The 27161-nt window shown below is 41.9% G+C and overlaps 2 protein-coding genes across 2 annotated transcripts in view; one reads left to right on the top strand and one right to left on the bottom strand.

Moving 5' to 3' along the window:
• The window catches only part of rnf38 (ring finger protein 38), a 59509-nt gene extending 48617 nt beyond the window's left edge, over window positions 1-10892 (bottom strand). Inside the window, exons 1-2 of the mRNA XM_063008211.1 lie at window positions 10802-10892; window positions 8156-8692 (exon numbers count right to left, since the gene is read on the bottom strand). Of these exons, the coding sequence (XP_062864281.1) occupies window positions 8156-8618 (463 nt within the window). The 5' untranslated portion in view covers window positions 8619-8692; window positions 10802-10892. The remainder of the gene's footprint in view (window positions 1-8155; window positions 8693-10801) is intronic.
• Window positions 10893-20743: 9851 nt separating this feature from the next.
• On the top strand, window positions 20744-25638 carry zgc:195282 (uncharacterized protein LOC100192223 homolog). The gene is made up of 4 exons (XM_063009025.1): window positions 20744-20790; window positions 24156-24250; window positions 25310-25364; window positions 25456-25638. The coding sequence occupies exons 1-4, from the start codon at window positions 20748-20750 to the stop codon at window positions 25500-25502; spliced, it is 240 nt and encodes a 79-aa protein (XP_062865095.1). The 5' UTR covers window positions 20744-20747; the 3' UTR covers window positions 25503-25638.
• The last annotated feature ends 1523 nt before the right edge of the window (window positions 25639-27161 follow it).

Genomic DNA, 27161 nt, shown 5'->3' with positions numbered 1-27161 from the left:
TCAGGCTGGTTGTGTGTGTGTGAATCAGGCTGGTTGTGTGTGAGAATCAGGCTGGTTGTGTGTGTGAGAATCAGGCTGGTTGTGTGTGTGTGAATCAGGCTGGTTGTGTGTGAGAATCAGGCTGGTTGTGTGTGTGTGAGAATCAGGCTGGTTGTGTGTGTGAGAATCAGGCTGGTTGTGTGTGAGAATCAGGCTGGTTGTGTGTGAGAATCAGGCTGGTTGTGTGTGTGTGAATCAGGCTGGTTGTGTGTGAGAATCAGGCTGGTTGTGTGTGTGAGAATCAGGCTGGTTGTGTGTGTGTGAATCAGGCTGGTTGTGTGTGTGTGAATCAGGCTGGTTGTGTGTGTGTGAATCAGGCTGGTTGTGTGTGTGAGAATCAGGCTGGTTGTGTGTGTGTGAATCAGGCTGGTTGTGTGTGAGAATCAGGCTGGTTGTGTGTGTGTGAATCAGGCTGGTTGTGTGTGAGAATCAGGCTGGTTGTGTGTGTGTGAATCAGGCTGGTTGTGTGTGAGAATCAGGCTGGTTGTGTGTGTGAGAATCAGGCTGGTTGTGTGTGTGAGAATCAGGCTGGTTGTGTGTGTGAATCAGGCTGGTTGTGTGTGTGAGAATCAGGCTGGTTGTGTGTGTGAGAATCAGGCTGGTTGTGTGTGTGTGAATCAGGCTGGTTGTGTGTGTGTGAATCAGGCTGGTTGTGTGTGTGTGAATCAGGCTGGTTGTGTGTGTGTGAATCAGGCTGGTTGTGTGTGTGAGAATCAGGCTGGTTGTGTGTGTGAGAATCAGGCTGGTTGTGTGTGTGTGAATCAGGCTGGTTGTGTGTGTGTGAATCAGGCTGGTTGTGTGTGTGAGAATCAGGCTGGTTGTGTGTGAGAATCAGGCTGGTTGTGTGTGAGAATCAGGCTGGTTGTGTGTGTGTGAATCAGGCTGGTTGTGTGTGTGTGAATCAGGCTGGTTGTGTGTGTGTGAATCAGGCTGGTTGTGTGTGAGAATCAGGCTGGTTGTGTGTGTGAGAATCAGGCTGGTTGTGTGTGTGAGAATCAGGCTGGTTGTGTGTGAGAATCAGGCTGGTTGTGTGTGTGTGAATCAGGCTGGTTGTGTGTGTGTGAATCAGGCTGGTTGTGTGTGTGTGAATCAGGCTGGTTGTGTGTGAGAATCAGGCTGGTTGTGTGTGTGAGAATCAGGCTGGTTGTGTGTGTGTGTGAATCAGGCTGGTTGTGTGTGTGAGAATCAGGCTGGTTGTGTGTGTGTGAATCAGGCTGGTTGTGTGTGTGTGAATCAGGCTGGTTGTGTGTGTGTGAATCAGGCTGGTTGTGTGTGAGAATCAGGCTGGTTGTGTGTGTGAGAATCAGGCTGGTTGTGTGTGTGTGAATCAGGCTGGTTGTGTGTGAGAATCAGGCTGGTTGTGTGTGTGTGAGAATCAGGCTGGTTGTGTGTGTGAGAATCAGGCTGGTTGTGTGTGAGAATCAGGCTGGTTGTGTGTGAGAATCAGGCTGGTTGTGTGTGTGTGAATCAGGCTGGTTGTGTGTGAGAATCAGGCTGGTTGTGTGTGTGAGAATCAGGCTGGTTGTGTGTGTGTGAATCAGGCTGGTTGTGTGTGTGTGAATCAGGCTGGTTGTGTGTGTGAGAATCAGGCTGGTTGTGTGTGTGTGAATCAGGCTGGTTGTGTGTGAGAATCAGGCTGGTTGTGTGTGTGTGAATCAGGCTGGTTGTGTGTGAGAATCAGGCTGGTTGTGTGTGTGTGAATCAGGCTGGTTGTGTGTGAGAATCAGGCTGGTTGTGTGTGTGAGAATCAGGCTGGTTGTGTGTGTGTGAATCAGGCTGGTTGTGTGTGTGAGAATCAGGCTGGTTGTGTGTGTGAGAATCAGGCTGGTTGTGTGTGAGAATCAGGCTGGTTGTGTGTGTGTGAATCAGGCTGGTTGTGTGTGTGAGAATCAGGCTGGTTGTGTGTGTGAGAATCAGGCTGGTTGTGTGTGTGAGAATCAGGCTGGTTGTGTGTGTGAGAATCAGGCTGGTTGTGTGTGTGTGAATCAGGCTGGTTGTGTGTGTGTGAATCAGGCTGGTTGTGTGTGTGTGAATCAGGCTGGTTGTGTGTGTGAGAATCAGGCTGGTTGTGTGTGTGAGAATCAGGCTGGTTGTGTGTGTGTGAATCAGGCTGGTTGTGTGTGTGTGAATCAGGCTGGTTGTGTGTGTGAGAATCAGGCTGGTTGTGTGTGAGAATCAGGCTGGTTGTGTGTGAGAATCAGGCTGGTTGTGTGTGAGAATCAGGCTGGTTGTGTGTGTGTGAATCAGGCTGGTTGTGTGTGTGTGAATCAGGCTGGTTGTGTGTGAGAATCAGGCTGGTTGTGTGTGTGAGAATCAGGCTGGTTGTGTGTGTGAGAATCAGGCTGGTTGTGTGTGAGAATCAGGCTGGTTGTGTGTGTGTGAGAATCAGGCTGGTTGTGTGTGAGAATCAGGCTGGTTGTGTGTGAGAATCAGGCTGGTTGTGTGTGTGAGAATCAGGCTGGTTGTGTGTGTGTGAATCAGGCTGGTTGTGTGTGTGAGAATCAGGCTGGTTGTGTGTGTGAGAATCAGGCTGGTTGTGTGTGTGAGAATCAGGCTGGTTGTGTGTGTGAGAATCAGGCTGGTTGTGTGTGTGTGAATCAGGCTGGTTGTGTGTGAGAATCAGGCTGGTTGTGTGTGTGAGAATCAGGCTGGTTGTGTGTGTGTGTGAATCAGGCTGGTTGTGTGTGTGAGAATCAGGCTGGTTGTGTGTGTGTGAATCAGGCTGGTTGTGTGTGTGTGTGAATCAGGCTGGTTGTGTGTGTGAGAATCAGGCTGGTTGTGTGTGTGAGAATCAGGCTGGTTGTGTGTGTGAGAATCAGGCTGGTTGTGTGTGTGAGAATCAGGCTGGTTGTGTGTGTGAGAATCAGGCTGGTTGTGTGTGTGAGAATCAGGCTGGTTGTGTGTGAGAATCAGGCTGGTTGTGTGTGTGTGAGAATCAGGCTGGTTGTGTGTGAGAATCAGGCTGGTTGTGTGTGTGAGAATCAGGCTGGTTGTGTGTGAGAATCAGGCTGGTTGTGTGTGAGAATCAGGCTGGTTGTGTGTGTGAGAATCAGGCTGGTTGTGTGTGAGAATCAGGCTGGTTGTGTGTGTGAGAATCAGGCTGGTTGTGTGTGTGTGAATCAGGCTGGTTGTGTGTGTGAATCAGGCTGGTTGTGTGTGTGAGAATCAGGCTGGTTGTGTGTGAGAATCAGGCTGGTTGTGTGTGAGAATCAGGCTGGTTGTGTGTGAGAATCAGGCTGGTTGTGTGTGTGTGAATCAGGCTGGTTGTGTGTGTGTGAATCAGGCTGGTTGTGTGTGTGTGAATCAGGCTGGTTGTGTGTGAGAATCAGGCTGGTTGTGTGTGTGTGAATCAGGCTGGTTGTGTGTGAGAATCAGGCTGGTTGTGTGTGTGAGAATCAGGCTGGTTGTGTGTGTGTGAATCAGGCTGGTTGTGTGTGTGAATCAGGCTGGTTGTGTGTGTGTGAATCAGGCTGGTTGTGTGTGTGAGAATCAGGCTGGTTGTGTGTGTGAGAATCAGGCTGGTTGTGTGTGTGTGAATCAGGCTGGTTGTGTGTGTGAGAATCAGGCTGGTTGTGTGTGTGTGAATCAGGCTGGTTGTGTGTGTGAGAATCAGGCTGGTTGTGTGTGTGAGAATCAGGCTGGTTGTGTGTGTGAGAATCAGGCTGGTTGTGTGTGAGAATCAGGCTGGTTGTGTGTGTGAGAATCAGGCTGGTTGTGTGTGTGAGAATCAGGCTGGTTGTGTGTGTGAGAATCAGGCTGGTTGTGTGTGTGTGAATCAGGCTGGTTGTGTGTGTGTGAATCAGGCTGGTTGTGTGTGTGAGAATCAGGCTGGTTGTGTGTGTGAGAATCAGGCTGGTTGTGTGTGTGTGAATCAGGCTGGTTGTGTGTGTGTGAATCAGGCTGGTTGTGTGTGTGAGAATCAGGCTGGTTGTGTGTGTGAGAATCAGGCTGGTTGTGTGTGTGAGAATCAGGCTGGTTGTGTGTGTGTGAATCAGGCTGGTTGTGTGTGTGTGAATCAGGCTGGTTGTGTGTGTGAGAATCAGGCTGGTTGTGTGTGTGAGAATCAGGCTGGTTGTGTGTGTGTGAATCAGGCTGGTTGTGTGTGTGTGAATCAGGCTGGTTGTGTGTGTGTGAATCAGGCTGGTTGTGTGTGTGAGAATCAGGCTGGTTGTGTGTGTGAGAATCAGGCTGGTTGTGTGTGTGAGAATCAGGCTGGTTGTGTGTGTGTGAATCAGGCTGGTTGTGTGTGTGAGAATCAGGCTGGTTGTGTGTGTGAGAATCAGGCTGGTTGTGTGTGTGTGAATCAGGCTGGTTGTGTGTGTGAGAATCAGGCTGGTTGTGTGTGTGAGAATCAGGCTGGTTGTGTGTGTGAGAATCAGGCTGGTTGTGTGTGTGAGAATCAGGCTGGTTGTGTGTGTGAGAATCAGGCTGGTTGTGTGTGTGAGAATCAGGCTGGTTGTGTGTGTGTGAATCAGGCTGGTTGTGTGTGTGAGAATCAGGCTGGTTGTGTGTGTGAGAATCAGGCTGGTTGTGTGTGTGAGAATCAGGCTGGTTGTGTGTGTGAATCAGGCTGGTTGTGTGTGTGTGAATCAGGCTGGTTGTGTGTGTGTGAATCAGGCTGGTTGTGTGTGTGTGAATCAGGCTGGTTGTGTGTGTGAGAATCAGGCTGGTTGTGTGGTCTGATGCACGGTGTTAAACTGTGTGGAATTAAAGCCCGTGTTATTGGAATCTGTCAGATTAATGACCGGTGAGTTTTTCTTTGTGCAGAGATTCACCTACACTGCAAATGTACCAATATTTAAAACATACCTCAATTCTGTTTGGAGTTCTATTCACATGGACAATCACTAACTGGTATTCTTTATTTCTGTTAAACTATTGATGTTTTGCTATATTTGTCACGTCACTGCACTATTTAATTATTTAAATTACTATTAAGTCTGACTCTATACTGAACCTACACCTCCTGTATGGTCATAACAGTGACCAGTTATCCATTATATGTAAAGTACAAGAACTACTCAGTTCTAGTTTATCTGTTTGCTTTTGTTTTGTACTGTTAATTTCCTTCAATAAAGTAATAAATCCTGGGATCAATAAAGTATGTATCCATCAATCCATCCACCGATCTATCCATCGGTCTATCTATATATCCATCCATCCACCTACCTACCTACAGTGTATCACGAAAGTGAGTACACCCCTCACATTTCTGCAAATATTTCATTATATCTTTTCATGGGACAACACTATAGACATGAAACTTGGATATAACTAAGAGTAGTCAGTGTACAGCTTGTATAGCAGTGTAGATTTACTGTCTTCTGAAAATAACTCAACACACAGCCATTAATGTCTAAATAGCTGCCAACATAAGTGAGTACACCCCACAGTGAACATGTCCAAATTGTGCCTAAAGTGTCAATATTTTGTGTGACCACCATTATTATCACTGCCTTAACCCTCCTGGGCATGGAATTCACCAGAGCTGCACAGGTTGCTACTGGAATCCTCTTCCACTCCTCCGTGATGACATCACGGAGCTGGTGGATGTTAGACACCTTAAACTCCTCCACCTTCCACTTGAGGATGCGCCACAGGTGCTCAATTGGGTTTAGTCCATCACCTTTACCTTCAGCTTCCTCAGCAAGGCAGTTGTCATCTTGGAGGTTGTGTTTGGGGTCGTTATCCTGTTGGAAAACTGCCATGAGTCAGTTTTCGAAGGGAGGGGATCATGCTCTGTTTCAGAATGTCACAGTACATGTTGGAATTCATGTTTCCCTCAATGAACTGCAGCTCCCCAGTGCCAGCAACACTCATGCAGCCCAAGACCATGATGCTACCACCACCATGCTTGACTGTAGGCAAGATACAGTTGTCTTGGTACTTCTCACCAGGGCGCCGCCACACATGCTGGACACCATCTGAGCCAAACAAGTTTATCTTGGTCTCGTCAGACCACAGGGCATTCCAGTAATCCATGTTCTTGGACTGCTTGTCTTCAGCAAACTGTTTGCTGGCTTTCTTGTGCGTCAGCTTCCTTCTGGGATGACGACCATGCAGACAGAGTTGATGCAGTGTGCGGCGTATGGTCTGAGCACTGACAGGCTGACCTCCCACGTCTTCAACCTCTGCAGCAATGCTGGCAGCACTCGTGTGTCTATTTTTTAAAGCCAACCTCTGGATATGACGCCGAACACGTGGACTCAACTTCTTTGGTCGACCCTGGCGAAGCCTGTTCCGAGTGGAACCTGTCCTGGAAAACCGCTGTATGACCTTGGCCACCATGCTGTAGCTCAGTTTCAGGGTGTTAGCAATCTTCTTATAGCCCAGGCCATCTTTGTGGAGAGCAACAATTCTATTTCTCACATCCTCAGAGAGTTCTTTGCCATGAGGTGCCATGTTGAATATCCAGTGGCCAGTATGAGAGAATTGTACCCAAAACACCAAATTTAACAGCCCTGCTCCCCATTTACACCTGGGACCTTGACACATGACACCAGGGAGGGACAACGACACATTTGGGCACAATTTGGACATGTTCACTGTGGGGTGTACTCACTTATGTTGCCAGCTATTTAGACATTAATGGCTGTGTGTTGAGTTCTTTTCAGAAGACAGTAAATCTACACTGCTATACAAGTTGTACACTGACTACTCTAAGTTATATCCAAGTTTCATGTCTATAGTGTTGTCCCATGAAAAGATATAATGAAATATTTGCAGAAATGTGAGGGGTGTACTCACTTTCGTGATACACTGTACCTACCTACCTACCTACCTACCTACCTACCTACCTAGCTACCTAGCCATCCATCCATCCATCGGTCTAACTATATATCCATCCACCCACCCACCCACCCACCTACCCACCTACCCACCTACCTACCTACCTAGCCATCCATCCATCCATCCATCTATCCATCGGTCTATCTATATGTCCATCCATCTGTCTGTCTAAACATCCATCCATCCATCCATCCATCCATCCATCTACCTACCTACCTACCTAGCCATCCATCCATCCATCCATCTACCTACATACCTACCTACCTAGCCATCCATCCATCCATCCACCTACCTACATACCTACCTACCTATCTATCTAGCCATCCATCCATCCATCCATCCACCTACATACCTACCTACCTATCTATCTATCTAGCCATCCATCCATCCACCTACATACCTACCTACCTATCTATCTATCTAGCCATCCATCCATCCACCTACATACATACCTACCTATCTATCTATCTAGCCATCCATCCATCCACCTACATACCTACCTACCTATCTATCTATCTAGCCATCCATCCATCCATCCATCCACCTACATACATACCTACCTACCTATCTATCTATCTAGCCATCCATCCATCCACCTACATACCTACCTACCTACCTATCTATCTATCTATCTAGCCATCCATCCATCCACCTACATACCTACCTACCTATCTATCTATCTAGCCATCCATCCATCCACCTACATACCTACCTACCTATCTATCTATCTATCTAGCCATCCATCCATCCACCCACCCACTTCTGAGCAAGACCCTTAAGCCTAATTGCTTAAGTTGATTGTCTAATAAATGCCAGAAATGTAAATGGACTGACTTTTTTTTAAAGATAAAAGACCATTTTAACTTATAAATGTGTATAACGTTGACTAGAAAGGACACAGCTCCTGAAATCAATAAAACCATCATATTCACATTGTCTTTGTCCATTTGGTTCTCAAGGTTTCCACAAATTCTCAAAGATTTTAGCATCAGTATTGAGTCAAAATTAAAGGAATTTTACTAGGACAACCAGTTTCCTGCCTCATAAACACAAGAAGTAAATTTATCAGAACTTTAGAACTTCAGAAAGCGTGAATAACTCAGGAGTGGGTGGTTTGTATGGTGGCATGAAAACACGACCAGACTGGAATGTACTTTTGCGACAGAAATGTTTGACTGGTGCGTCACGAATGGTTTTACCCAAAAATATTGCGAAAGGTTGAGTAAAAGTCTAGATTAAACATATCATATCCTTGTCAGCCTGTCAGCCACGGCCTAGATAAGATCCAGCCATTAATAACACACAATAAATGAAGAAGCTTTTGTACCTGATCCAGGGCTCCTGTGCACTCCGGGTCCCGGGTGTCGAAGACCACCGGGCGAAAGGACGCCCGTGGGCGGGCGGAGGTTATCCGAAAGTCCATGAGCTCCCAGCATTGCACATGCTCCGTTGTGCTGCGGCTGCTGAAGGTTTGCAGCGGCACTTGGAGCCCCGTTGTTAACACCGGCACCCTGGTAAAATCCCGAGCGCGAACGAGAGCGAGTCCTGGGTGGCTCCGCGGCCATGGGCTGGGGCGAGAGGGTAAGTGGCATGGGCGAAAACGCTGACCTGGAGGCAGCAAGTCCAGTAGGAAGTCCGTCAGTCGCTCGAGCGAAGTCCGGCACGCCGTAGCCAGAGACCTCGTGCAGCTGAGGTGGACGCTTGGGCACACGATCGGCGCCGGCGGTGAGCCGGGAACGCACACGGGGCTCGGGAGATACTGCTGGCTGACCAGTGGCTGCAACTGGCATTTCCTTCAGGTCTGGATAAGGTTCCTCTTGTGTTTCTTTTTAGGCCAACAAACGGATCAGGGAAATGACTGGCTCTGAAGAAGAACAGACCAAAACGAGTCAGAGAAAAGCAGAAAACAAGACTGGACTGAATGGACTGAATGGTGGTGGGACTCATTTATACATATACATGAGTACAGTACAACAAAATTCTTTCTTCGCATATCCAAGCTTGTTTTTTTTTTTAAAGCTGGAATCAGAGCGCAGGCTCAGCCATTGTACGGCGGCACCCCTGCAGCTGAGAGCGTTAAGGGTCAACCTTTCAGTTCATAGCCCAAAGCTCTACCCACTAGGCTACCACTGTCCCGTACATATACAGTGGTACAATGGAACTCAACGTCCCCTAAACTCAAAATATTTAAAACTAAACAACCTTCGTCGAAAAATTTGTACCCTTAAACTCAACGTTTACCTTGAACTCAACGTGTTCAGTTTGTTTTTTTAATTTCAAATTAACAGTGAACCGTCGCTTTGTTTTACAAGGTAAAACGTCATCAAAGTGCGAATATGAGACGAATCTGCATTTGTGTGGAATAAGCGTCGAATCCAGTCTGGAAGCTCCACATGTATCTGTGTTTATCTGGATTTTCCTCACTGTTTCACTGTTAAACTTGTGTTACAGCTCAAGCTTCTGAGAAAGCTATATATATATATATATATATATATATATATATATAAACAAACTTTAGATATAAATAAGAATATAGATTAAATTTAAATCTGATGTTAGGTTTTAAGCAGTTTAATGAAAGGTTGTGGGATTCGCTTATTGTGATTTTTATTTGGTTGGCAAAACTAAAATATTCTGCAAAGAAAATAATAGTAAACAATTATCGTCTTAAAAACAATAAGTATTTAGAAAATAAATCAGGTTTTAAGCTGAGAATTAGGAATAAAGTGAAGTGAATGCTGGTGGGACTTGCTTATTCTGACTTTAAACCCCTTTATTGTTGTGATTGTTGGTTAAAATACTGTTCACTAAACACTTTTTTAAATAAATAGAACTCTAAATAACAGATTATAATATATATTATTATATAAGTATCAGTTTTAGGTTGTAAATTAGGAATAAAGTGAAGTGAATGCTGGTGGGACTTGCTTATTCTGACTTTAAACCCCTTTATTGTTGTGATTGTTGGTTAAAATACTGTTCACTAGAACCTTATTACAATAAACACAACTCTTAATAACAGATTATAATATATATTATTCTATAAGTATCAGTTTTAAGTTGTTTTAGACAAAGCAAAAGTGTGTAAATTCACATTAACATGACCGGTAACGTCATTTGTAGTTCGATACACAAACTAGCTAGCTACTTTTAGCCAACAAGGGAGTTACGCTTGTGGATTAATAAGTGGTTTATTATCATTTAAATGTGATATTTAATTGACAAACTCACTTGTTTGTGTGTATATGTTATTTATTTAAGTCTGCACGGTTAACTTTCGAGATTTAGGACTTTCGTTGAGCATTAGCTTTGCGTGCTAATGCTAACGGTAGTTTGTATTAGCCGAACAGGAGCTCGAAACGACGCCCAGGATGTGGGCTTTTAAACATACGGGTTTGTTTAGTTTTGGGGTTATTTGCACTACAGAGATACAAATACGTAAACTTAACATATAATAGTGATCTACAATATGAGATGTGAGCGCTTTATGGAAACAGAACACATCGTTTTAAGTGTTTAGTTTGGTTGTTTAGTATTAGCAGCTAGCGGTGTTTTAAACCGAGGTGTGAACCACAAACCTACATGGAGGATAAAACAAACGCTATAAAATACTCATTTCTGCTTTAATTATAACTCGATAATTAATCTACTTAATACAGAACAAGTACATTTCCACCACAAGTCTTTGTATTAAGTGGTGTAGGTCTGTTTAAGTATTAAAACAGGCGTTTGCTGTTAATCTATTAGAATTATGACCTATTAAAACAGGGTTTTATTCTAATCTCAATCTAAAACCTTCCTAAAAACAAGATAGATTGTGTATCATGAAGAAAAACGTCTATTTTAAACAGAAATGTTCACTAAAAGCGTAAAGCAAAAGGAAAACAAGCCCATTTTAGGTGTAAAACAGTCCGACTCCGTGTAAAAGAAACAAACCTAAAACATAATCGATCAGTAAAGTCGGTCAGCTTACCGATTCTTATATGTGAGAGAAATTAATCCCAAATTTCCTCCACAGCCGAAGTGAAATGTGTTGAAGCTCCGATCGTCCCGTTCAGTCCGTTCAGAGCTCAATGATTAAAATGTGACACCGACCATCAGCGGGGATTTTCACAGCTCCAACCCAGCCGAGGCCAGAGCAATCGCGGACCGACACACCGCACAGCGTCGGTCAGGGAGTTTAGTTTATTAGGATTTTAACGTCATGTTTTACACTTTTGGTTACATTCATGACAGGAACGGTAGTTACTCATTACACAACATTCATCAGTTCACAAGGTTATATCATGGACAATTTAGTATCTCCAATTCACCTCACTTGCACATATTTGGACTGTGGGAGGAAACCGGAGCACCCGGAGGAAACCCACACAGACACGGGGAGAACATGCAAACTCCACACAGAAAGGACCAGGACCGCCCCCACCTGGGGATCAAACCCAGGACCTTCTTGCTGTGAGGCGACAGCGCTACCCACTTAGCCACCGTGCCGCCCCGGTGAGGGAGAGAAGCACTGATAGAAAAGGTTTACTGACATTAAGAAAAACACACTGACAATAATAATACACAGGCAGTTTATTTATTAGGATTTTAAAACACGCAGACACGGGGAGAACATGCAAACTCCACACAGAAAGGACCCAGACCGCTCCACCTGGGGATCAAACCCAGGACCTTCTCTGACAGTGTGTAAAGTGCCCTAACAATAATAAAAACACATCGACATTAATAAAAGCACACTGACAGTAAAAGAAACACACTGAAAGTATGAAATGTTTACTGACGTTAAGATAAACACACTGACAATAACAACACACAAGCAATTTATTTATTTATTAGGATTTTAACGTCATGTTTTACACTTTGGTTACATTCATGACAGAAACGGTTACTCATTACACAAGGTTCATCAGTTCAAGTTTAGTATCAAACACAGTCATGGACGATTCACCTCACTTGCACGTCTTTGTATTGTGGGAGGAAACCGGAACTCCCGGAGGAAACCCACACAGACACGGGGAGAACATGCAAACTCCACACAGAAAGGACCCAGACTGCTCCACCTGGGAATCGAACCCAGGACCTTCTTGATGTGAGTTGACAGTACTACCCAGACACAGGCAATAATAAAAGCAAACTAAAAGTAAAAGAAGCAGTTTGGCAGCACGGAAAGTTCACTGACAGTAAAAGAAACATAAGAGAATACTGACAGCAGATATAGCAGAATAGCAGATGACTATAAAAAGTACACTGACAATAAAAACACAGGCAATAAGAAAAACACACAGCATAAAAAAGTGCACTGACATTAAGAAAAACTACTGACAGTAAGAAAGGTACACTGACAGTAAAAGAAAAGCATTAACAGTAACAGACACTGACAATAAAGGAAACACAGATTATAAAAGTGTGTATGAAAGTGGTAGCTCTAGTGGTTAACGGGATCTGTTTACATCAGCATACATTCTCTATGGTTAGATTAGCAAATTTGGAGATGAAATACTTTCTATGATGTTGCTATAGTGTTCAGATTAAGTTAGGAATTTTTTGGGTGGGGAGTTTTGGGGGGTTTATGAGCCATCAGAATAACTGACTTCAGATGAGTCTGTGGACTTAAATCCAGACTCTGCAGTCGAAATGTTAAAAATGTTTAAAAAAACAAAACAAAAACTAAGCTTACTTGTAGACACCTTATTTCTTAGACATATTATATGCATGTTAGGTTATAAGATATATTAGCAAACTTATGAATGTACAGGTATTTTACTAGGTCATGTTCGTTATATTTATCCATTCATTATTAATCATTAATTTTGCCAGTGTTATTCAGGTCAAAGATTAAACACAACAAATGCAAAAATAATTAAAACTTTCCTAGAACATTTTGCTTTGGTGTCTGTACCCAACAGATGCAGGTCGTGCAGATCTGTTTTGGGGATATCTCTATGCAATAAACTTAGTTAACTAGTTCTTCTCTTTGCTGGTAGAGATACTCATGTTTAATAATCATGAAGTTTAAATGTAATAAGGAATAAACCAATCTAAGTGGTACATAGATAGAAACAGAGCTCTGCTAGGAGAGGTCTCTGTAAAACCTGTATGCTCAACACACTCAGTGATATGTACATTTTAAAAGAACTTAATTAAAAAGAACATTTATTTTAAGTTACAGGGGATTTAATAGCATCGTATTATTTAAAAAGCTTTTACTTTATTTACTGATTTAAAAAGAACAGAAACAGTACAGACAGGCAATGAGAGCTAGTTTTGCTGGGACCGAGTCTCTGTACTAGCATGTCGGATGTGCTCGGTGTGTGATTGCTCCGGTCTGTAAGCCGCTGTGAGAGGGAGTGAAGGAGCTGACAGCAGGCTGGAGGTGTGAATAATTTACACGTTTTACTCGCTCACTCTCTCATATTTACCTTTATTACCGCTTTTATAAGGGTAATAACGCTTCAGTACGAAATTCAGCATTTTATTTTTAGTGTATTTACCCGGTGGCTTATAAAAGTGGCTTATTAAAGAATAAAACGTCGTTTTGTGTGTGTTTGGAGTGTGGGGGGTGCAGAGATCCACCCCTGGGGTAAATGATACCCAACCATACAAACTGCTGTCCATTTACAATTATATTGTATTATATTTAATACAATTCAAATTCATTTCTTTAAATATAAAAAACAGTCCACCACAGAACATTACACACACACACGCTTAACTGTTCTATATGATAAAATAATATTATGTATATATTATAATCACAGTTAACTTATTATTGTTATTACGTATTATCATGTGACTATTGAGAAAATATACCATTCAACTTCAAATTAATTTCTTTAAATAAAAAAAGGTTTATTTTAACCAAATCATGCTGATCAGGGTCTCAGTGGGCACAAAGCATAAATACAAACCACCGAACAGTCCACCACAGAACATTACACACTTGCTTACCTATTCTATATGATCAAAGAACATAATGATAAATAATTGTGTAAATACTACAATATGCCTAATTGAGATTATTTATAAATTAAACCACTTAAGTGTGTAAATACTACAATAAATACTACAATATTCCTAACTGAGATTATTAATAAATTTAACCACTTAATTGTGTAAATACTACAATATTCCTTATTTAGATTATTAATAAATTAAACCACCTAATTTTGTAAATACTACAATATTCCTTATTTAGATTATTAATAAATTAAACCACTTAAGTGTGTAAATACTACAATATTCCTTATTTAGATTATTAATAAATTAAACCACTTAAGTGTGTAAATACTACAATAAATACTACAATATTCCTAACTGAGATTATTAATAAATTTAACCACTTAATTGTGTAAATACTACAATATTCCTTATTTAGATTATTAATAAATTAAACCACCTAATTTTGTAAATACTACAATATTCCTTATTTAGATTATTTATAAATTAACCCACATTTAGCTTAAATTTGCAAACATTTACCTACAATTAATTAAAGACGAATAGTTTTCAATTATCAAACAATTATATGAGATTAATAAACACTAAAATCTGCCATTACTTTTAAATATACAGATATTAAGATAATTGATTGTATAAAAAGAAAAGCAACTTAGCATTAACAAAATATTTAATATTCTGAGATGACTACATTTACTTACAAACCAATAGCAGCCGCTTTTATCCAAGACGGCTTGCAGTTGTGACTGAATACAATTCAAGCAATTGAGGGTTAGGGGCCTTGCTCAGGGGCCCAACGGTGGCAGCTTGGCACTAAGGGCAAAATGTTTTTTTCCTGATGGTGTTTGCGAGAGCTGTCTTACAGTTCTCTAAAATCTCTGACAGGTCTTCACTAGGTTGAGATTGAGAAACTGTGAAGGGTATATAACATTTACATAATTTCCATACTCATTAATCCATACGGTGACCCCTCATGACCTGTGAACGGGGGTGTTGTCATCATGGAAGAGATGCCATAAGAATAGAAATGTCACATTAAACAACCGTACTGATTGATAGGTTGACGTTCTCACTCTCTTAATAAACAGTTGCTCTTCTGCTGTTCATTCCATGCCACACTAATACACGAGCATCAGCATTAAATGTGCACTTTTAACTTCTCATGTAATCATTTTTCCCACCATATTGATCCAAAATCAAGACTAACTGAACCTGCTTGACATTTTTAAACATCACAGCAGGAGGGTAATTGCTGAGTGTCATTATGTGGCGCACCAGTCTGGAAACATCTGCAATTATTATTTTTCTTCACTCATTTATTAAGGTTTGTCATCTGTCTGTATATGACAAATTAACAGTAACCATTAAAAAAAAAAGCTCAGTTTTAAAGTTAATAAATTGAAATTACAAGGACAGCTGAACAGGTGACTTCTACTAGCCTGATTGCTAATTAATTAATGTAGCAGCTTTGTTGTTTTGCTGTGTAGAGAAAGCACGTTGTGATTAGACAGCTTAGCCAACATCTGTAATGAACAAAATCCCAGATATTAGATGTGGTTTTTACAGTTTTGTCTAATAACTTAGAATGTGACAATGCAAATTATAAATCTAACACAGTAAAATAAAGAAAGTTAAGTTAATTCTCTTCGCTCCGGCTGGAGCATAAGGTGCCAACATATCTTCTCCAGCCGTCGCAGTCTTGGGCGAGCCAGTGTATCTTATCCCAGTTCTTGCCTTCCGCTGCCATCTTCTCCACCGTTCTCTGCCATGTGCCCAATGGCCTGCCTCTCTTCCTCTTCCCTGGTGATGCCCATCTGAGTGCAGCATGTGGATGTCTGGTCTTGCTCATCCGTAGGACGTGACCCAGCCATGTCCAACGTCTCTGCTTCACCTCGTCTACAGTGTTTTTGATGCCTGGGCGTCTGCTTATTTCCTTTTTGGTGATACGCTGTGCCCAGTGGATTCTGAGGATTCTACGGAGGCATCTGAGCCGGCTCTCTATCTTCTCTCTATCTCTATCGGCTCTCTATCTATCTGAGCCACCATGCCACCCCGAAAGACTAGATGAAGATTAACACACACTGTACAGCCAGTGCTAACAGGGTCATGTTCCTAATAAAGAGGCCAGTCTAAACACTGTTTAAAAATCCCAACAACACTGCTGCACCTAATACACTCATAGCAGAAAAACACACACTAAAAATCTTTATTATGTTATTATCAGTGCAGTGCTAAGAATTGTCCTCCACCTATATAACATTTGGTCTTATGTGCTTCCCTTTTACCTTTTTAATTATAAATTGTAGCATGTGTGTGTGTGTGTGTGTTTGCAATGTAAAAAGCAAAGAGCAACAGATAGTCAGTAATTGAATACTAACAAAGTTAATTTGTATGGTAGGTGTAGCTTATAAAGTGTCTGTTAAGTGTAGGGGTTGGATAACATCTACACACCTTCATCTACACACATCTATACTTCATATTTAAAACCACCACCACAACCTCTATACTGTGTAATGCAAATGCATGTTCTCTTCTTTCCTCCCTCTCTCTCTCTCTCTCTCTGCCGTTGGGAAAGGCGGCCGGCGCTCGCAGCCATGGATGAACCAGCCAGATGGGTTGTGTGTTGGCAGTATGGAGGGGATAAAGCTATAACCAGCACTTAAAATAAAAGGGGACGTGATGGGCTGGGTGGGAGATAAAGAGCATGAGAAGGGGGATGGAGGAAACTGAGAGGGGTTGGGAGGGTATACGGGGTGGGTAAGGGGTGGGTAAAAGGCTTTGCTGCCTTGAACCCTCATTGGTTCATTCAAACCGAGGGGGGAGGTGCTGTGCACACATACCAGCTGGAACAGAAACAAAGAGAGAGAGAGAATGAGATATTTTCTTTCATTCTAATGCTCGGGCATAATTAAAATGCAGGATGAATATTAAAACACTGATGTGCTGAATTGGAAAAGTAAAAATAGACGATAGTAATCCAGCACTATATTAAACACGCCACAGTGCAATAGAATTTGTAATAAATCTTCTTACAAGCTTATGAATATTTTATTGCTAATTCTTTGGCAGAAATGAGAAAATTATTATAGTAAACTAATTTAATTCCCAGGTTGTAGCACATTCTGAGGCAGCGCTGTGGTACAGCATGCAGGGGCAAGCCGTAGCCTAGTGGTTAAGGTACTGGACTAGTAACTAGAAGGTCACTGGTTAGGCCCCACCACTGCCAGGTTGCTGCTGTTGGGCCCTTGAGCAAAGCCCTTAACCCTCAATTGCTCAGACTGTATACTGTAACTGTAATGTAAGTCGTTTTGGATAGAGGCTTCTGCTAAATGCCGAAAATGTAAACATAAATGTTGCTGAACAGCTTTAGAGACCCATCACATTTGTCATGTTCTCCCTGCATCTTCGCTGGTTTTCTCCTGGTGCTCTGGTTTCCTCCAGCCTCTCCAGAACAAGCCAGTCAGTGACAGAAGCAAATGCATCAATAGCATCATGTACATTTACATTATCTGCATTTAGCGGACGCTTTTATCCAAAGTGACTAACAGTACTGTGACAGTATTTTGTCTAAGCAATTGAGGGTTAAGGGCCTTGCTTAAGGGCCCAACAGTGGCAACCAGGCAGTGGTGGGGCTTGAACCAGCGACCTTCTGATTACTAGTCCAGTACCGTAACCACTAGGCTACAAAACTTATGACCAGTTGCAGCAGAGAGAGAAAAAATAAGGGGAAAAAAGGGAATAAAAAAGTGAATGATAAAGTGTAAGAACGAGCCAACCCACTGTGAGCTCCAGCCAAACCAAATCTGAGGGAACTGGGACTCCTGGCTCAAGAACTCAGAGGCTGAAAAACAGACCAAAAGAATTGAAAGGAAAGTGATATGCCAAGAATGTAAAGACATACACATGACTTTCCCTACTGTTTCTCTCTCACACAGCTCTCCAGCTCTCTATGCGCTGTGTATGCACTTCCATACCGTACACTCAGGCCTGGTTTGGATTACCATCGCACTGTCTTCGGTCTCAAACCTCCCCGGACCGTAATTATTTCCACAGGCCATAAAAATCTAATAAACACACGCTATCATGCATTAAAGGTGCAATTGTGTGGTTTTTAACTGTGTATTGAAAATCAACCGCTGTTTCAAACAGTAGCCATGAATGAAGTGTTTCCATGAACTCAGAAGGCATTTCGGACCTTGTAACTTATTTATATATTTAATTTTTTTTCTTTTACATCTTTTAAATGTGTAACATTTATGCTGCGTTCGACTGCTTCACTTTTGGAGGTTGGAACAAAACATTTTGTCATTTAGATGGATGGACGGACAGATAGCTAGATAGATGGATGGATGGATGGTTGGATGATTTGATATAATTGGATGGATGGATGGAGGATGGATGATATAGAGATAGATAGATAGATGGATGGATGGATGGACAGATAGATGGATGGATGGATAGATGGATGGATATATAGACAGATAGATGGATGGATGGATAGATGGATGGATGTATAGACAGATAGATGGATGGATGTATAGACAGATAGATGGATAGATGGATGGATGGATGGATGGATAGATAGATGGATGATGGATGGATGGATGATTTGATATAATTGGATGGATGGATGGATGATAGACATATAGATAGATATATATAGAGAGAGAGAGAGAGAGAGAGAGAGAGATAGATAGATAGATAGATAGATAGATAGATAGGTAGATAGGTAGATAGATAGATAGATAGATAGATAGATAGATAGATAGATAGATAGATAGATAGATAGATAGATAGATAGATAGATAGATAGATAGATAGATAGATAGATAGATAGACGGACGGACAGATGGACAGACTGACGAATGGATTACATCCCAAACACTTCCCTGTGTTTCCAGAGTACAATGTGATATTTAGCTGTACAGTATTTGAATGAATCTGTGCTCTGTCAGGACTTCACCCAGTCCAATCTGGCTGCCACTCCTCACTGGTTCCAAACCAGCACAGGCCGTTTCCTTGATTATTTATACTGTTTGTTTTGTTAATGGATACCGAGGTATATGGCGTCTCTCAGGACCCCTAGAAAGCCGCCGTGTAGCGTCAGGCTTGTGTGTGTCATTACAAAGGTGTGACTAGTTTTCACCTACATGTCTGTGAGACGTAAACCTAACACACACACACACACACACACACACATACACACACACACACTCAGGGTGTTAGTGATGCCAACTTGACAGTGTGCAAACATACAGACATGGTTTCTCTCTAACACATTCACATCTTCTACCCATAAACAAACTCATAAACACACAGAAAGGACCCGGAGCGCCCCACCTGGGAATCGAACCCAGGACCTTCTTGCTGTGAGGAGACAGTGCTACCCACCGAGCCACCTCTAATAATACTATTTATTATTATTATTATTATTGTTATTATTACTTACTATTATTACTAAGTGTAAAACATGACGTTATAATCCTAATAAATAAATATTAGAGATTGAGAACCACGGCTGTAATGTAACGTCCAGTTAGCTTGTTGGAATAAAAGTACTTCTGAACGGCTTTTACATGATCACATGATCACGCCCCGTTTTCAGAGAAGACACTTGACAATAATGAAGCCTCTACCCTGAGCTGCTGATGTCACTGTTGTGTCAGAAGTTTTGGGTTTCCTCTGTAACGTTCCCACGCCGGATCTGTTTAATCCATCCCAGATAAAGAAGAGGACGAGTGTACAGGAGACAGGCTGGAACTGGGCAGAATGAATAAAGGGATTCATGAAATATGACCCGGTGCCATCAGGAACCCCGTCCAACTTTCACTCTCCAAATTCAGCCGTCATGAATTCATTCTTTTATTTTTGTGTTTCCCTCCTGGCGTTCCTCTCGCTAATCCCTTCATTTATAAAACGTTTACTGACTGCATTCACATGGATTCACACTCAAAGTTTGATTTCGAACTAATTTATGCAGGTTTCTTATATGGCCAAAAGTATGTGGACACCCCTCCTAATTATTGAGCTCAAGTGTTTCAAACAATTAAATAAAACTAATGATATGTTTCTAAATTTGTAGCAACAGTTTAGGGAAGTCTCTTTCCTGTTCCTGTACTACAATGCCCCTGTAATTCATGAAAATGAAAATCCATTAAATGAGCACCAGGAGAAAGTGCTCTTGTGGGGTGTTCCCAGTCTGCAGTGGTCAGTATCTATCAAAAGTGGTCCAGGGAAGGAACAGTGGTAAACCGGCGACAGGGTCATGGGCGGCCAAGGCTCATTGATGCACGTGGGGAACAAAGGCTGGCCCGTGTGGTCCGATCCAACAGACGAGCTTCTGTAGCTCAAATTGCTGAAGAAGTTAATGCTGGTTCTGATAGAAAGGTGTCAGAATACACATCTCAGTTCATTGGCGTATAGGGCAGCAAAAGGGGGACCAACACATATTAGGAAGGTGGTCATAATGTTATGCCTAAACGGTGTATTATGATGCTTCACAAACTATGAACAACTTTACCACAGGGGCTCAAACTACCTTTATAGGAAATCTGATCTCTGACAGACAGCCGAGGTTTCGTACTGTCTGATCTAACCGTGATGATCTGGGCATCCTGTGCACACAAAGCATTCACTCACTGATTTATTCTCATCATATTGAAGAGGAAATAATCACTTCACACCTCTCAACGCTGTTTTGATTCCTGACCACGTGTTCTCAGTATTAAGTCTATCGAAATGTACAACCGTCTATTACTTACACAACTTCCCCCCCATCATGCCACACACTCGTCATATTTACGCCCTACATTCGCCTGAAAGTGTTTTTGCTTCAAATGTTTTTTTCTCTCTTTTTCTAAAATCACTTCCTGTCACTCTCGCCACATCCTTTCATCCGTCTCTGTACGTTAGTGTATTTTCTGCATCGGGTCTCGAGCCGTGTACGTTTTGCTGCAGCCATGGTGAGCTACTGTCCGATCTGCGGGAAGCCGGTCTACTTCGGTGAGTCACTTTGCCTCGGACACGCTCGCTGACCACCCTGCTTAGCCACCCTGCTCTTCCTGTTTTGAAAAAAGCCTTTTTCTCTCTACAGCACAGTGAGGCACCAGGGTCCCTCACAATGCTTTATATCACATGCTCTAGCTGCTTTTTGTATCCTTAACACTTGAGGTTTTAGAAAATGCTCTGCTTTGCTTTCAGCAAAGCCATTTTAGATGTTTTTTTTTTTTTTTAGTTTTGAGTAGACTCGACTTTACAAGAAGCAGGACAGAATTTGGTGATGACTGTGTTTGTACATCTGCTTCCTGACATTAAGGATTAATAGTAATAATGCATTTGGATTTCAATAGCCAAACCGATCTTAGCCAGCAATCACTGATGCCTTAGGCGTTATTTCAAAGCTTTGTGTGTGTGTGTGTGTGTGTGTGTTTCTTGAAACATGCTTAACCGAGATAGGTAGCCAAATTAAAAATGTACATACACGTGTAAGGAATATGACGAGGAAAAACAAGTATTTAATCATGTATGTTTTTGTTTTTTAAAACCAAGCCAAATATACAATTTACTATTGTACTAATAAACATAGTGATCAGGCATAACATTATGACCACCTTCCTAATATTGTGTTGGTCCCCCTTTTGCTGCCCCATACGCAACAAACTGTGATGCTCTGTGTATTCTGACACCTTTCTATCAGAACCAGCATGAACTTCTTCAGCTCGTCTGTTGGATCGGACCACACTGGCCAGCCTTCGCTCCCCACGTGCATCAATGAGCCTTGGCCGCCCATGACCCTGTCGCCGGTTTACCACTGTTCCTTCGCTGGACCACTTTTGATAGATACTGACCACTGCAGACCGGGAACACCCCACAAGAGCTGCAGTTTTGGAGATGCTCTGACCTAGTCGTCTAGCCATCACAATTTGGCCCTTGTCAAACTGACTCAGATCCTCACGCTCGCCCATTTTTCCTGCTTCTAACATCAACTTTGAGGATAAAATGTTCACTTGCTGCCTATCATATCCCCCCCCACTAACAGGTGCCGTGATGAAGAGATAATCAGTGTTATTCACTTCACCTCATAATGTTATGCCTCATTGGTGTATAAGCACAAAAGAGTGCATTTTCAAGCTTAGATTTACAGAATTCAGCATGTTTAAAAGCTTACATACAGTGAAATATGGTTCAGTGCATGCTCTTGTACAAACTGCCCTAGTTTTACCATGAAATACGCTGCCACTGGTTAGGAAGATTTTACACAAGTTAGAAATCATGGTAAAGATACTTCTTTACTTAAGCTTCTTAAAATTCTCAAAGAATGTTAAATCATACTTAAATTAAAAATTCTAAAAAACCACAGCTAAACTCCCTGAACAATATTTTCAGTACAACTGGTATTGGAACCACAAATTGTTCTTGGAGAGGTGCACTACTCAAGATTTTACTATATTAATGCAAAAATGTCAGTAGCTACAAGTTAAAACACACACAGCTTTATAAAGAGGGAGGAAGGAATGGACCCCTTTTAGAAGAGCAACAGAGTAGATAAGTCTGTCACTGAACTCCTGCCTAAAACTAGTCTAAAACGCTAGCCCACCATCTCAGAGACCCGGGTTCCAATCTGCATCTTGTTGCTTAACAGACACGATCGGCCTCGTCTTAGCAGAGATCATATCATAACCTTTCTACTGCTTCAATGACGTCTACTGTGTGAGAGTGGGTGGAGGAATACAGAGGACAAAATGTAGCGCCCAGGTCCTTTCTGTGTGGAGTTTGCATGTTCTCCCTGTGCATGTGTGGGTTTCCTCCGGGAGCTCCGGTTTCCTCCCACAGTCCAAAGACGTGCAAGTGAGGTGAACTGGAGACACTGAATTGTCCATGACTGTGTTTGATATTAAACTTGTGAACTGATGAATCTTGTGTAATGAGTAACTACCGTTCCTGTCATGAAATCATGAATGTAACCGAAGTGTAAAACATGAGATTAAAATCCTAATATATATATATATATATATTACCAGTATATTTATTAGTCATCATTAACTCTTCATGAGTTATGATCTTTAACAGAACTTTTGCTGCATTTCTTACTGCTGGAACAGATGAACTATTACTGTACAGAATTAGACGTTCTGTTATTGTTGCCTATACATGCGTGAGAATAAAGCCTGATTACAAGCTATCTCTCCATGACTCACACAGCACAGGAAGTGAGCTGGAGGTTCGAGTTTGTGGCAGGAAGTGGAATTGGCCTCAGACAGAATAAGAACGAGGCTGAAGAAAAGAGAGGATTGTTTACTTTGGGAGCTGTAAGGCTGAAAGCCATGATGACCGTCTCACAGTTAGTGTAGAGCCCGGGAGGACGGTTACTCGGTCCTGTGAGTTATGGTGTGAATAGCAGGCAACACAAGGACATGTTTACTATGTGTGAGGACAGATGCAGGGTCAAGATGAAGGCTAAATGTGGACGGGAAACCAAATCTTAAGATGAAGGCCAAGTGGGGAATGTGATACAGTAATGGAAAGCTCATTATTTCCTCTGATCTGATCACTGGAGTCAGAGTTGTGTGTTGAAGTGTTTTATTTTTGTCATTTATGCAACCTGTATAAAAATGAAAGAAAAAACCCCCCAAAATTCACTAAACCTTAAAGTAAACGTAAAGTAAAATGTTGGCAGCTAAAGAAAAGACCTGATTATCCACTTCAAGTTCCAGTCTGTCTATTTACTTATACCTGTTTACTTATAACTTAATATAACTTATAAACCACCCACATCCAGTAATTAAGTAGATCATAAATAGCCCGGCATTTTGTGTAGGATGAATTTAATTACCAACCAGCTAAAACCAGTGACATATTTACTTTTTCACCTTTTTCACTCATGCACTCTGCACAGGCGCCTCTCTATCTGCTAATCAGGGTCCTTACACAGCGTTTGAAGACCCCACCCACATAGTCCGGTCATCCTGCCCTAGCAGAAACTTGTCTGCTGCAGGCACTGCCAATTAGGCCCGCTAGATGGCGCCAAGCCAACCGGTGGCAACGCAGAGTTCGAACCGAGTTACGGACCAGCGCTTCCCCCTTTCAAGTCTGTTAAATCGAGGTTCCTCTGTACTTGTTTTTTGGTTTAATTCACCTTTGTGTGACAAAAATATTTAGCATGTTTGTTGATTGAACTGTCGTTCAAAGATGAAGCACAAAAAATACTGGAAAGGTTGAAGGGGATGAATTCAGTGTACTGATGATCAGTTGAATAAAGCTTTGTATTGTCAGGCTTAATGCTATGCTAAATAAAAAGGAATTTACCATTCAAAGTGACATAAAGGTGCAAAGGTGGACCCTGACCTTTTGACCTTCGATCCCTGCAGGTGAGAAGAAGAGGTCCTTAGGGCGAGATTTTCACCCTCTGTGTTTGAAGTGCATGAAATGTAAGAGGCAGCTCACACCTGGCCAACATGCAGAGGTACACACACACACACACACACACACACACACACACTCAAACTCAAAAGAAGCTTTATTGGCATGACAAAATAAGGACATTCGTGTTGTCCGTTAAAGAGAAAAATAAGAAAAACAATAAGAACAAATATATACAAAATAGTTACAGGTGCAAAAAATATAAAATAGAATAAAATAATAATAAAAACAGTGCAAATAATAACAATAAAAAAGGTAACATTACCAGTAATGAGGTAGTAATAAAAATTTGTGTGTGTGTGAGACATGGTCACCCACTGTCCCTCACCTGGTGGCAGGTGTGTGTATAGAGTGCTGCTAGTGTGCAGCTCTCTCTGTGCTCCCCCCAGTAGGTGGGGCAGTTTGTCGGGGTCTGGGAGGGAGTTGAAGTTGGGCATGATGTTGTTAAATTTGGGGAAGAATTGGGACCGGATGTGGTGGTCACACACACACACACGCACACTTCCATTTTGGACGCAGCTATCGTAGGATCACTGGGCTGACCCCAACAGACATCATGTTAAATCTGCTAGCCAGGTTCATTGTGCGTCTGTAAGAAAGTGGGGTCAGCCATGACAAGGCAGCCAATCAAAAAAGGTTTAGTCCTGTTTAGGTATAAATAGTAGCTTGGTGAAGCTGGGATTTGAACTAGTAACCTTCTGATTGTTCGACTTTCTCTGAAGATAGAAGATATAGAAGATATACTTTATTTGTCATATATACATATACAGATGTACAGTACAATGAAATTCTTTCATCACATGTCCAAGCTTTGGAAGCCGGGGTCAGAGCGCAGGGTCAGCCGTATGACGCCCCTGGAGCAGACAGGGTTAAGGGCCTTGCTCAAGGACCCAACAGTGGCTGCATAGCAGAGCCTGGATTTGAACCGCCAATCTTCCTGTTGATAGCCCAAAGCTCTACCCACTAGGCTACCACTGAAAAGGGGACAGCAACCCTATAATAGATGTAGCTTTACTTTACAACATATAAACAACATTTTATATCTTAATTTTTTATATGATCAGATACTTTGCTGACAGCGATCTGTGTATATGTGTTCCAGCATGATGACAAGCCCTACTGCTCAAACTGCTACATGAGGGACTTTGGCCCCAGAGGTGAGTAATGAATTCCTCTTTGTGCTTCTATTTCAGATTTCTGCTTCCTTCTCCACAACTCAACTGCCAATCTCTGGTTTTCTTCCTAAAGGTACTAAAGCGCCGCTTCCTCGAGCACGTACCACTGCCACTTCCTAAGAAACATCTCAGCAGCACTCCAACACCAACACATCCCACCACCTTTGCAACCTAGAACCTAGATCTTTGTCTTCCATCTGCCAGATCCCTATTCCCCACATGTACATCATCACCAACTGCAAGTTCATATCCACATCTGCTCAATCTCCAGCTGTGGATGTTCCTCGCTATCAGCAAAGGCTTCATCTCTAGCTGGTAAATCTACATCTTCACTTTGAAGATTCCCAGCTCCATCTGGATCCATATCAATAACCATCTTATAGATCCACATCCCCTACTGCTGGACACTTTCATCCAGAGCAACTTACAATTATGACTAAATACAATTTGACCAATTGAGGGACCAACGGTGGCAACATGGCACCAGTTCGGCTTGAACCAGCAACCTTCTGATTACTAGTGCATTACCTTAACCGCTGAGCTATGCTGTCCCATCTACATCTGCTAGATCGACCTCCTAAACTGTTAGATCATATTTTCCATCTCCAATGGCTACATTTGTCATCTATGTCTGATAGATCTCCATCTACAACAAATATATTCCAGTTGAGTGAACTCCATTTACATCTGCGTCATGTACATCGGCAACCGTTACTTCTCGTCCTGCTACATTTTCAACTTAAACTGCTGGAATGACATCTACGTTCGATAGCTGGGGATTGATAAACAAAGGATCCGCATCATCAGTGGTCAGATCTGTTGTTGTTAGATTTACATATTCAACAAGATCCCAACCTGCTTCTGCTGCAACTGTCACCGGACTCCCCACCACTCCAAAACTGTTAGATCTACATCTCCAACTTAAGGAATTTAACTTCTGAGGTCTATAACCATACCTGATTAGTCTCACTTTCTTCTTGCTAGATCTGAATCTTTATCTACTAGATGCCAGCTGTATTATCCTATCAACCGTTACAGTTTCATCTCCTAGAGGAAGATCCTCATTCCCAACTGATCTAGTAGAGCTCCATCATCAACTTTTAGATCTTTATCTGCTGGAGCTTCATTTCCTGTTTCCCTTGTTCTTCCTTTGCTAATCAATATCTCTTCCTCAGAAAACCACCTCTGGTTACATTCTTTAACCCTAAAAAGAGTCAAAGCTTAGAACTTATTTTGGCTCTGAACAATCCTTCAGATGGTTCTGATTTGGGCTACAAAGCTCCGGTTCACAATTGATTAATCGATTGATTTAAAACAAAGCGTGACCTTTTTAATCTTCCCCAGCAATGTTAAGGTTTTCAGTCTCTGAAATAATGAGCAGGAGGGTAAAAAAAAAGTAAAAAGAAATAAAATTTGGACCTCTGAACAGGACTGTTTATCTACATTTCATGTGCTGGTTTTTGGTTGTATGAAGACCTACAGTTTCTTGGACTAAACATAAAGTTTGCTATCAAGTCCTTTGTGTTGTAAAAAGGAATTAGTGGTAATGTGTGCTGCATCAAGATATTCTTCTGTTTTGCCACATTAGATGTAATTATTTCAATTAGTGAAGAATATAACGTCATTTTATTTTTATATATCAAGATGGGATCATAATAAACACATTGCTGGAAAAAAACAAATGATTCATGTGCTTTGTCTGAACTGCAGTCTTTAAAAAAAAAGTTTTAACCTTTAAATGATCTTACCAAGAAAAATGTATATTATTTATTTATCAGG

Source organism: Trichomycterus rosablanca, chromosome 14 (genome assembly GCF_030014385.1).
Source record: "Trichomycterus rosablanca isolate fTriRos1 chromosome 14, fTriRos1.hap1, whole genome shotgun sequence".
NCBI lineage: Eukaryota > Metazoa > Chordata > Actinopteri > Siluriformes > Trichomycteridae > Trichomycterus > Trichomycterus rosablanca.
This window is presented reverse-complemented; position numbering and strand designations above follow the sequence as displayed.

Bases quoted from the DNA above. Each gene is read 5' to 3' on its own strand.
- zgc:195282 (XM_063009025.1), top strand. From the start codon at position 20,748: ATGGTGAGCTACTGTCCGATCTGCGGGAAGCCGGTCTACTTCG. The intron at 20,791-24,155 runs GTGAGTCACTTT...CGATCCCTGCAG, and splicing joins CGGGAAGCCGGTCTACTTCG to GTGAGAAGAAGAGGTCCTTA. The intron at 25,365-25,455 runs GTGAGTAATGAA...TTCTTCCTAAAG, and splicing joins GAGGGACTTTGGCCCCAGAG to GTACTAAAGCGCCGCTTCCT.